At 38.1% G+C, this 12,795-nt stretch overlaps 1 protein-coding gene across 2 annotated transcripts in view; it reads left to right on the top strand.

Moving 5' to 3' along the window:
* The window catches only part of kctd8 (potassium channel tetramerization domain containing 8), a 43,985-nt gene extending 40,560 nt beyond the window's left edge, over nucleotides 1-3,425 (top strand). For both annotated transcript variants that reach the window (XM_079631366.1, XM_079631367.1), the window contains one exon: nucleotides 818-3,425. In XM_079631366.1, coding sequence (XP_079487492.1) covers nucleotides 818-1,344 — 527 coding nt within the window. In that variant the 3' untranslated portion in view covers nucleotides 1,345-3,425. The remainder of the gene's footprint in view (nucleotides 1-817) is intronic.
* Nucleotides 3,426-12,795: the final 9,370 nt, after the last annotated feature.

Below are 12,795 nucleotides of genomic sequence, written 5' to 3'. Positions count from 1 at the left end.
TGTTTCAAAAAGAAGGCAGCAACGTTTTAAGATATCTAGTTTGGCCAAAGGTAACATCTCATGTATTCTTATATGGGGAAGGAAAAATCTCAGTGGGAAAAGATAACAAATGAAGCAAAAGCAATGTACATACTTTTAATTCAGTCCGTATTGAAACATATTGAAAAATCAGTTTAATTTTATCTAATTAAAATACCATTTTTGTGTGTATTTTATGCTTTGTGCATCACACCATTACCTGACAGCATGTTACATTTCATTTAGGATGTTGCCTATGTATGTAGGCATCGAAGCTTCTCACTAGATTTTGGAACCGAACCATTCGTTCTTTAGTTAATTTGAGTAATGGTGCCTTTCTGCTCAAATTTGTACATTTGTTGTTTTACTTGTTTTCCAGAGGAAAAAAATGTAGATAGACAGATTGATAGAAATTTTCTAGAAAATATAGATTTTATAGAGAATAGATTTGAAGTTTATTTTTATCCCATTGGCAAACAGTTATTTTTTCTCTCATTTTAGGCCTAAATCTAACTAAATAATAATGGGGAAAAAACAAGTCCTGATGCAATTTTTGATTGTCAAGTAAACATATTTAAGCATGCTTGGATATCTTTACTGCATAATCATTTTTTTAGCTGTGTATGTACAGTATAACAAAACCAATGTAAAGAGAAGAAGCAATGCAACTGGTGTGATTTATTGCATACGCTGACACAAAGGAGCTTAGCATATCATCAATTCAGTCTGAGACTTTGCCATTGGCCTCTAGGGGTTTTGATTGTTTAATCAGCTCTTTTTTTCTTTATCTATCCACCAGGACCTGCCTGCAAGTCAGCATCCCCTAAACTGGAGCGTGAGGAGCTCAAGTCCGAGAAACTGCTGGACAAGGCCAGTGAGAGCGGAGCCTCGTTGAACGAGCTCTCCACATCCAGCTCTGAGACCCACTCAGAGGCCACGTCTCCCCAGGACGGGGGCCCCATCCTGGTGTCACGAGGTGAGGTCGTGGGGGGCTCCCTGGCCCCATGCGGCGCCCTGCACTCTGTATCTCGGCCTCCAAGCACTCTTACTCTCGGCCGACCGCCCAAGAAAGGTTCCTCCGTGCAGTGGATGGAGCTGCCGGATAAGAGGAGAAACAGTGAGCTGTTTCAGTCCCTCACCAGTGGAGGGGGTCCACGGGAAGGTGGGGGAAGCGGTCTAACCCGGAGAAAGACTCTGGAGAGGCCCAATGCAGAGGAGGAAATGAAAGAGTGTATCCAAGATTTCCGAAAGATCAAGATCCCCCCGGCGTTCCCAGAGCGCAAACGGCAGTGGCAGTCAGAACTACTTCAGAAATACGGCCTATAAGGGGAAACTCAGGATTGGGAACTGTTTAAAACCTATTCTCAATCTCACACAGTGGATTGTCCACCAGACTTTGAAGTCCTTAAAGGTCTTGATTCACATTGAGAAACCAAACAACCGAGTATCGGAAAACTTGAGCCAACAAAACATGTTCCATTTTGGTTCAGATTGACAGCACCATTGATGTCTTTGAAGTAGACCTTATAAACTTTCCAAAAAGACGTGATGGAGAACTTTTTGACAAAGAGCCATTCCACCTACAGTCATTTAAATAAACCTTTCCATTACCCATTATTCAGCCCTGCAAACAGGGCTCATAGTATATCTCTTTATCTACTGAACTGACCGACTATCTTTGGTGATCTAGCCAAACTACAAATAAATCCTTGTGGTGTTCAAAAGAGAGAAGCGTCACTGTGCATTAACCAGTTGTTCAGGTTGGTTAAAAGCAATGCAGATTTAATGTAAATGCAGTTGTCTCTACCTACCTTTGTTTCAGAGGTGAATTTAGATGTAGATGAACACATATTAGGGCTATCAAACTATTAAAAACTGTAATCAAATGATCATATGCTAATTAATTCATCAAATGGCAGTTACATATATCAGTATTTGCTGATAAAAGCCCCCAAGTGTAGGCCGTTCACATAGGACACTTGTGGTCCGTATGCGCCATTTCTTATTGTTTGGTTTATGTACACTTGTTCTAGATTGATGTCTTTGGGCTTTGCATTGTCTTTATCTGTCATATCTTTTTTTCAGCATATCACAAAACCGTTATATGTGTATTTCATTCAGTCCCATTCAGTTGCTCCATCTTGAAGGCAAAAAATACACGTCCTTTGTGAGCGGCTCTTTACTCATTCTGTGCTGCTTGCTCTTCGGTAAGTGTGGTGATTACTAAATGATTGTTAAATTGACAGACATAATACATATATTTAAATATTTAAAATATAACCTTATATTTGCTAAAAAATCATGAAGCTAGAATTGAAAGGTACGATGAATACAGTATACAATCTAAAATCCTACCTGAAATATAAGAGTAAAATGAGTAACAGATATATAATATAATTATATATCTCATTCCATCCCTTTAAATGAACTAATTGTTGCATTTGTATGATGGGCCACCATAAGCATCATCTCTGCACTGGTGCTTCTGTATGTGAGGTTTCTCAGAATGATGCATAGAAATAGTCTGGGCCACTTTTGCTGACATTTTGTTATGTGCCATTCATTTTCTAAAGTGTTTGAGTGTGTGTGTGTGCTTATGCCTGTATGTGTGCACACTTTTCTTTCATGTACATTTCTATAGAGCAATTTGTGAAGGACATTTTGATTTGGAATCACACAAAAAAGGGAAAACAAGGAAGTGTGTTGCTACAAATTATTCATAAAAACATATTGTTGGTTCCAGGGCCAAAGGAGATGAAGAGGAACACCAGGGTCCTTAACTAATACAGTGCAGATTGACCTCCAAAGATGACCCGGCCCTCGTTGTTTCCCTTACAGTTCGCAAAACATTAATGTGAAATCATCTTTAAGAATTGATCTTCGTGACACAAATTAATTCTAGTTTACGTTTGAGCCAAGCAAGATTTATTTAAAAAATGGAAATAGCCATGGCGGTAAGCCAGCAGTTTAATCCACGTGCTGAAAACGGTTCCAAGATATTGTTTATGGCAGTGCGTCATCCCAGACTCGGGGAATGATCTTTCCATCTGCCGTAGGCTGTGAATCAAATGTCAGTGAGCATTGTGCATTTCCATCTCCATAAAGACTTGTACTTGAGAGATGTTTGATGATCGCCCTCCAATTGATGTGTACGGTGTTTTGCGTATGTTTAAAGCACAATATTCTGTAAATGCCGGTTTGAGACATGACATGGTCTCAATCCAGGACACAGGTTTGAAAAGCACAAGGCACAGTCGACTCATCCTAGAAATATAATGTTAAATGGGTTTAAATCAGGGCTTAGTGTTAGACTGCTGTGAAATCTGAAATGCTCCAAAATTTGTAAAGACATTAGTTGTTATTTGTTGATTTGCCTCAGTGTCCTGTAATAAAAGTGTCATGTTATGAATGGGTGATTTAATGTGCATTTTTTTTCCCTCTTTTCATTTGGACTGATATTTTTTTTTTTTCTTCTTCTTTCTTTTTAATCTCTTGGTAATTTACCTTTCAGCGCTTCTATTCTCTCTCTCTTTTTTGTTGAAGAAAATGTCAATAACAGCCTGTTCCAGGCACTTAAACATTTTAAATCTGTTCACTGAAATATATATATTCAGACAACAATGCATGTCCCCGCTACTCATCCTGAAAGAACAGTGTTGCCATCTGCTCTTATAAGTGTTGATTTTGCGCTTGTTTTTCATCAAGACAGTAGCGTTTAATTTGCTTATTTTCAGAATAGTCACACATTTGGGCTTGCTGGACCTTGATGGCTGTCAAACCTCCATAACCTCCATAATGTAAAGTTTGTTACTCCTTTCGTCCATGTTTCTGCCTCTTCCAGTGCCTCCTCACTCCAATGATGCATAAATGCATGCTTTTTCCTTTCCTGAGAGATTTATTCATTGATCTAGAGAGCCAGTTGTATATATTTTGTATATAACATTTTAATGCTATTTGTAAAAGGATGTCATTTTTGAAAATTCTCTGCAACAAGTTATAGTTTAGCTTTTTATCAGTATGTTTTTCTTGCCAGATCTGGCAACACTGTGTGGTAAGAAGGGCTAAAATGCATCTCTTTTATAAGTCGTTTATAAAACATTTATAAAATCAGGCAATATCAAGGGCGGCCATGATCCTAAAGGTCTTCTCTCCATATTTCTGCTGCAAGGCTACACACACTTTTGTTCTGCAGTTTGTTTTTTTAAGTAATATAGCACATATTTTCTGTCACAACTGAATGTCAACATGTTCTTAGATGCCTTCTCAATTCTTAAAGTCAAATGCTAGGTTTGTCAGTGTTTATGGGAAATATTATATTTGACAGTTAACACATTTAGGTGGTTGCATTAACAAAAATAAATGACCTCTAAACATGTTGCACAGATTAATTCAGACCGGTTTGGACCAGCTAGAAACCAGCTGCCAGCTTTTAAAACACATCTACCACCTTAAGCTGGTTTTGGCAGGGATTCCTTAAAGACTTCATGGCACTTCACCTGTCTTAGATGGCTGGTAAGTCTTCAAGAGCATAATTATTTTGAGTCTGAAGGATGTTTTATTATTCATTTGAGTAGAGACTTTACGTTGAGTCTTAACTTTGTCATCCGAGACTTTTCTCTTCAGCTTGGTGTAATCATTTCAGACATCTGAAGTGATGCTTGTAATAGAAGCGCTCATCGGTTTAGTCATGTAATCAGTCAGGCAGATCTCACATAGTTTATTCATACCTGTCAAAATGGCGTCTGTCTTGTATTTGAGATACAATATGTAATCAGTGATTTATAGTGAGTCATCGTTTTTGTCCTTCCAAAGCTCTTTCCTTAAAGTGTTTTTGCAGTTTGGTTTGAGTGGTTTATCATTAATTTTGGTGAAAAACAAAAATGTTGATGGGTAGTTCGGCTATTTACTGGTTATTTATGACACCATAGACCAAAAATGTGTCTTCTACATTGACATCCATTCAAAAGTAGCAGGCTATTCTGAATCTGGAAATGAAATGGACATACTAATTCTCAGCTTTCAAAGAATTAATTCAATCATTCTAAAGTTAGACTAATGGAAATGTGTTAATGGAGTAACTAAATGTTATGCCAAATGGAAATTAAAAGACAGATTACAACTCTCATTGAGTCTTGCATTATAAAGTTAAGGTTAGAGAAACATGGAAAGGCTGAGCGCTCCTGCTTCCATTAAATACAGCCACTGAGAGAATGAATATGATGTTCTATGTGAATTAAAGCTGTGACACACATATCCCATTTCATGAATATCACCCGTATGGAGCGCACACCCACACCAATCTAAATGCAAACACTCGACGTTTAAAATGCTGCCGTCCTGTTCTCTCAGATCAAATATGGTGATATGTTCTCCAAGAACCCCTCGAGAAGGAACATTTTCCAAGCCCTCTCTCGCTGTCCTCTTTCTTCACAGAAGGAAAGCACTTATTGATGGAAAATTAAAATATATTTGAATAGAAAACGAAGAATTAGCATCATTGTGCTCTGATATCTCCATGGCAACGTCAGAACAAGTGACTTCCCTCACCTGTTTTAGAAAGCCGTTGTCCGAGCTTTCTCAGGGAGACGCGTGCATTATGTTTCACATTAAAATGCTTGCATCAGCGTTGCCGCCTGTCACGAGTCTACGGTAGGGTATAGAGAGAAAATGACAACCGCAATTACGAGGCACTCAACAATCCATCACAGCACGGACAAAATTTCCACATGAAAAATGTCAAGCGGCCTTTTACACTGTTCACTACCTGACTGCGCATACATACGCCACTTGATGCTGTAATTTATAAAAACATAAGTGGCTTTCACTATGAGAATTACATCTAACCCTATATAGGGATGTGCAAAAGTACATATTTTCAAAACTGAGTTGTCGATCAATCGTTTTTATGAAAGCCCGGTATAATACTGCTGGTTTTCCGGAACTATCTTAAAGGGTAAGTTCGGTATTTTACACTTAAAAGCCCTGTTTACAGATCGTATCTGATGAAATAGAACAGTTAAGATTAAAATTTGGACACATGCTCCTGTCCCGAGAATTTTAGGTTTATTTCGCTTCTCCCCCGCTTATCGCCACCAACTGGGCTGGAGTGTCTATTATTCAAGCTCTCAACGGAAGAATCACAGGTGTGACGCGTTTGGCAAAATAGGTCCACAAAAACGAAATAAACCTAAAATTCTCGGGACAGGAGCATGTGTCCAAATTTTTATCTTAACCGTTCTATTTCATCAGATACGATCTGTAAACAGGGCTTTAAGTGTAAAATACCGAACTTGTCCTTTAACTCTTTCGTTAAAAAACAGCTTGTGACTTTCTGTGACATGAGCAAACATGCTGTAGTGTAGTGTGTTCTGACAAAGTTGAGAAAAGTTTAACTTTATGCAGATTGAATCGATGAGGACAGTGATGCCAGTGGAGCTCACGTGATCCATTTCCTTTCAGAGACTGTAGTTGAGTGTTCACAAGATGCATTTAATTCTTGTACTGAGCAATTTTCAGAGTATCACACTTATTAATAAAAAAAAAGAATTGTGTGCCCCTTGGCCTTGTCAGAACTGAGCTTGGTAAAACTTTTTTCAAATATACTCGCGTTGCGTCCGAAATCACGTAGGCTACTGACTGAGTATTACCTTTGAATTTGAACTTACTTTGCGACCGTTAAAAAAAAGTTATATATATGAATGTGTGTAGTATGAAAGTAATCCGGACGTACTACATCCGCCATGTTGTCTTTATCATGTGACCTACCAGCGTCAGTTGCGTCGCTTCACGTTCATTCATAGATCCTCTCCCGTGGCCTCATGGGATAGTAAAGTGTCCATCGAATGTGCACTTCTGAATCTTGCCGGAAGTAGTAGCTATATCATCCAGCTAGGTCATACATTATGCACATACTCTATTTACTTATGCACTATATATAGGTTATTTTGTCATTGAACATCGGAGTCTGATGCCCCTCCCCCTCCGCTACATTATTAAAGTTGCAACAGTGGAGTGCATGAAGTTTCCAACGCAATCTCATTAAAGTGTGTATCTGTAACCCCTACACCCGGGTCCTTCTCACCCTGCTCCGTGCGGGTCTCCGGCATGAGAGTCAGGCGTTCTAACAAGGAGGCTAAAGACTGCAGCCTCTAGCATCTGTCGCTAGAGCGCCTATTGAGATCAGAGGAGTGAGGTTTACTTGCACAGCGACTACTAGCTGGCCTCCGTTACATATCTATACCACGAATGTTATTTCTCGTGCCATTTATACGCCCCAAAAAATGTTTTGCGTGCATATACGCACTGAAAACCCTTGGGTATGATCAGGGGTGGGGAGTGCGTGCGTATTACACGCCATAAATATCATATGCACGCAAAAACTATTTTGCCGTATAGATGGCACGAGAAATAACATTTGTGATATAGATAAGCACTTTTTCCGTCTATTTAGTGCTTCATGTGATCCGGGTATTTAAAGTGCACTTTTTCTTTTTGGAATTTTCAGTGAGAACAGACTCGCACTTTTTATCCTTAAAAATGTCATAGAATAGTACATAAATACGCAAATTGGACATACCTTATTTATTCGGACATATTGGCGTACGTACTGCTTTTCGCATACAGTAGGGAAGTATTCGATTTCGGACGCAGTGTGTAGGTGTCTCAGTCATTTGAAAATTTTCCTACGTAAGAGAGTGAACTGGTGTGTAAATGTTTGGTTGTATGTTTTATGTTGGATGTATGTTGTATCTTTGTTGTATAGTTGTATATGCAAACTCGGCTGCCATGTTGGCGCCTGTAAAAGAGTTTTTAATCTCCTGGTATAAAGTCTTTTCTCCTGGTAAATAAAGGTAAATAAATAAATGATTAGGCCATATTAGATTTTAGATTTTAAAAAACAATCAGTTTATAATTAAATAATTCGTCTTTTATATTAAAAGTAACATGCCTGAGATCATGTTGCATTATATTCTAATAAAAATATATTTAACAATCATTTAAAATATTGTTATTTCATAATATGTCAAATATTTTTTTATTTTATAAATACATGTGGAACACAATGTTGAGATCATGTGTTGATTCATTCTGCATTTGCACTCTCACCACAGACAAACAGCATACTTTGATTCATTTTTGATATGATGCATTATGGTGCAATTTTTGATATGTTGCCATTTATAACCCCTTTTCCCTCTGAAATGTAAATTTTTAGCATCTTTAGGCTGATTTGATCATGGTTGTGAACATGGTGACAGTCTTTTACAGAAGATCCTTTCTTGTGTTTAAAAACAGAGCACAACAGGTCTTAACAGAATATAATAATCTTGAAACACTATCCTATAAGATAAGACTAGAAATACGCCTAGACTGCCTTACAGCTACAACTGTCAATGAATACTTTTCATGAACTCAGACCCTATTCTCTCATTTTCATGAATATTTTTTCCATTTTGTCAAGGATCATTCAAAACCACCTTGAGCACCTGCCACGTTTGAACAATATGCAGAAACATTATGAAGACAAGTGTTTGTGTGTGTGTCCCTGAGAGAAATGATTGTTCTGCACCATGTTTTTTAATTGCGGTATTTATTATGCTCAAGGACAGAGATGTCACTCTTCTGCTGTTTAACATGGAGTTTGGGAATACAGCGATCATGAGAGCTTTTCAATCAAGAAATTAATTGACAGATTTTAGGCTTGCAGCATGCTCGCCGATTCATCTCGGTCTCAGGCCTTCGTCGCATGGGACGGCAATAGCTCGCAGGCGATTGTCAGCTGTGTTTAGTGCAAGGGGTGTTACTGATAGAGCTATGATTGGAATGACAATGGAGATGCTGAAAAATCATCAATAGCTTCCGTGCCTTCTGATTGGCTGATGTTTTCCCAGCTGATGCTCTAGGAATGGTGCAGAGATGCAACAGCGGGAAGACACATCTGTCTTCAAAGTAAACGCAGGATTTAAAGCTTTCTTTGATTGCAGCTGCTGTCGAACACTTCAAAACGGCATGTTTGCGCCTGAGAGGTAGATCATTCAGTCGGACTTGCTGATTGGGGCATTTCTGTCTTACAGACTTGCATATGGTAATATGTGCAAATGAAGCACATATGCTTTGTCCAGCACTTTTGACTGCACTTCCCAGGAACTAGATCTTAACAAAACAAATCTTTTTGTTACAGTCAAGCCTGCTGGAATACAATTGATGCCGTTTTGCAACACTCCCTCACACACAACAGTTTTCAACTCGCTAAACTCGCTCTCTAGGGAAGAGTGATATCTCAGATCTAAAGTCCCAGTTCTTAGCGATTTAGCCTCAGATAAAACACTCCTACAGCCAAATATCCCAGATTGCTTAGCACGGTTTGTAGCGGTTTCTGTTCTGACAGAATATAAGATTAAATAATAATAAATCTCTGGCCTATTTATTCCAGTCTGGTGTTTACTTTGGAATTTATAAAAAGCTGAGCAACTTGCAAGTTGTGAATCACTTGATCTGGAGGTGAAAACGCGGTAAATGTGTCCTCTAAACAGACTGTAAATCTTGGAAGGGGGAGTTTTGAAGTAAAACAACCTCAGCAGTTTTGAGTATTCTGCATCAGTAAGCAATAAAGGCCAGGAAGAAAAAACATGAGTCTTGCTGAATTGATATCCCTCTGCTCAACGATACTTTAATCAAGAGCTTTTAGGTGTGAGAGTCAGAGTGTTATCCTGAAATGATGTTTGTTTCATAGGGCCTGTTTATGGAAATCTAAATGAGAGTTTTGTGGCTTGTCTCCTTGAGGTCATTTACACTAGTGTACTCCTAAAAGTTGACACAATATTAATATTTCAGCAGATCTGTATGCAGGTACAATTGACTTGATCTTTGGCCCATTCACACCAATAACTAACAATAAAGATATAGTTCTAAAAGTAATTCTAAGTATAAAATAATAGCAGAGTCTACATAACAATAACGATATAGAGGAACAATATCGCTGGAATCACTTTCGTAATGATTTTTTACAGCTGATGAACGATAAAAACATTGACAGCCAATCAGAATCCATCCTGCTTTATGGAGCTCGAGCATTTAAAGTGGCAGGCGAAAAAACTGCAATGCGCGCTTATAATAAACAGAACGATATTGTGCATTGCTGTGGATGGTAATATAGTTATTGTTATTGTTCTGGGTGTGTTCTTGGCCTTTTTATTTTCCAGGAAAATGAACCAAAAATATTGATGACATCATCTCCTGCTCAGGGGTGTATACAAATTATTCTCCAATCAAATCTTTCTAGAATGAGAAAATCCCTCCACCTTCCACTGACTAACAGTAGTAATTAGTAACTCATGTTCATGGCTTGTTTAGCTTATTTATTAAGAAATAGCTTCATCATTTCCAATAATGTTCTGTGGCAGAATAATATAATACATATTAAAATATTTTATCAAAACTGACTGGAATAGCTGAACAATGACTCCATTCTTCTGTAGAGCTACTTAGCTAAACTGACCTCGTTCATTGATTATCTTTACAGTTATTAAACTGAACTGAATCAACACTGAACTGACTTGAGCTGAACAATTACACAATTGGCTTTTCAGAGCTGCTTTACATCAGAATATGAATTTGTCTCATATTCGACGAAGCTTCATTGATTCTGTTGTTTTCCTGTTTATTAGTGTGACGCTGCTTTGAAATATTGAATAAAACGCTATAAATAAAGATGACAATAAGTGGGGAAAGAATGTAACGTTAAATTGTCCGTGTCTATTTTATTTTGACCAAAATAATCTCGAAAGGCGCATTGTAATCCCTGCTTTCCGACCCCGAAAGTAAGATCTTCGCGGGAGGACTTGTAGGCAGCAATAGCTGGTAAAGGGTAAAACCCCAGCAGGCAATTTTATGTTTAAAAGACGTCTAATAGCCGTCCAAACACAGACATCTAGGCTAATTCAAGGCAAAATTTGGGCTGTCAGTGAAAATACTTCTAAACCATCACCCAAGGATAGACTTATCATCAATTAGACAACAGAGAAATGAAATGAGTGAAGAAATGAAACCAAAAACTTTGTAATCACTGTTTACTTTGCTTACATGATGGAATATCGTACATATCGCAAGTTATTTTTGACATGTAACCAAATTAGGTTATTTTGTCTAGAAGTTTGCATTGGACCCCATTTCTATCTGTACACTCTAAAAAATGCTGGGTTGTTTCAACCCAATGTTGGGTCAAATATGGACAAACCCTAACGTTGGGTTAAAAATGTAATTTAAAAATGTAACCCAACAGCTGGGTTTGTCCATATTTGACCCAACATTGGGTTGATACAACCCAGCATTTTTTAGAGTGTATTTATAGCTAACCACTTGTGATTGGATGACTAGAGACAGATGGTAATAGGTGTAAATGGGGCATGTATATATTGCATTTTTGGAAAAAGGGAGTTACTACTATGAAAGAGTGCAACATTTTTCAGATAATTGAGGGTCAAAAGTTAATCTTTGAAAAAGACAAACATAATTTACCACATTATTGAAAAAAAAAGAAAATCTCCAATGTGCATTCACGCAACAACGTCTGCTCTCACGTCGTCACAACACGCAGGTGTCGTGGTGCTTTCGTGAATGGGTGCTGGAGATGAATATTTAGTAAATTTATGTTTTTTTGCGCAAACAAAGCACTTGCGTCACTTCATAAAATTGAGTTTAAACCACGGAAGTCACATGGATTACTTTAATGATGTGAAAGTGGTTGTTGCGTAGCTGTCAATGGAGGGACAGATATCACTCAGATTTCATCAACAATATCTTCATTTGTGTTCCCAAGATGAACAAAAGGCTTGGGAACGACATGAGGGTGAGTAAGTCATGACAGAATTTTACTTCTGGGTGTAACTTACCTTTTAACTTCTGTAAACAAATCAGTGAGTCAGTGAGTTGAACGCGAGAAATGGATCAGTTTAATTTGTGAATGAATCATTCAGACCAGTTTGTGAACTGGATCAGTTGATTCATTGAAAAGAATGATTAGTTCACAAAACAGACATCTCTAGTTCTCTCATAAACGTGTTAACGAGAACTATGATTCATAGAGTAACGATTAAAATTTTATTGTTTTTCACATATTGCAGCGTTCAGTAGTTTTTCATTAGGGAAAGCATTTTTATTAGTGAAGCAACTGTGATTTAGTAGTGCTTCAGTTTGAGCTGGGTATGTTTGTGAGAGAAACAGTGGGAGATGGAAGAAGAAAAATTGCAAAAATGTTTCATGCACTCTGCAAGACGTCCAAGCGCCACGGCAGTCGATTATGACATTGCGCTTTAAAAATGAAGTCCACTGCTGGAAACCATCAGCCGTTTGGTTCCTAAAGCGCTCTAGTGTTTGCCAGTATTTAGCCCGACCATTTACTCAACCAGTCAGTAATTATGCTTACATAACTAATTATCGCCGGGATGTCGCTCCCCTGGAAGGCCTTTTCTTTCAGCAGATTGTTTAGGAAAAATGAAGAGACAGCTGATTAGATTCACTACGCTACTCAAAGCCACAATCCATTATTTCACCATGGCAGCGCTGCTCCTGTGCTAGGAAGGACCTGTTAAAGGGCAATCATCCTGATATTCATAAAATCAGGGACTATAATATCACCATGAATGCATATTTGGGTCTATTTTGTGGCTTTTGAAGCAGAATATGAGCATTATGGTTGCAGTGGTGTGCACACACCTGGACTGCAAAATCCTCTTCACTTGATCACTCGCTGCTGATGGTGGGGTTTAGTGTGAAAAT

The sequence above is a fragment of the Phoxinus phoxinus genome (genome assembly GCF_949152265.1).
Source record: "Phoxinus phoxinus genome assembly, chromosome: 12".
Classification (NCBI taxonomy): domain Eukaryota; kingdom Metazoa; phylum Chordata; class Actinopteri; order Cypriniformes; family Leuciscidae; genus Phoxinus; species Phoxinus phoxinus.
The sequence above is the reverse complement of the archived record's forward strand: the minus strand, read 5'-3'. Positions and strand labels throughout refer to the sequence as shown.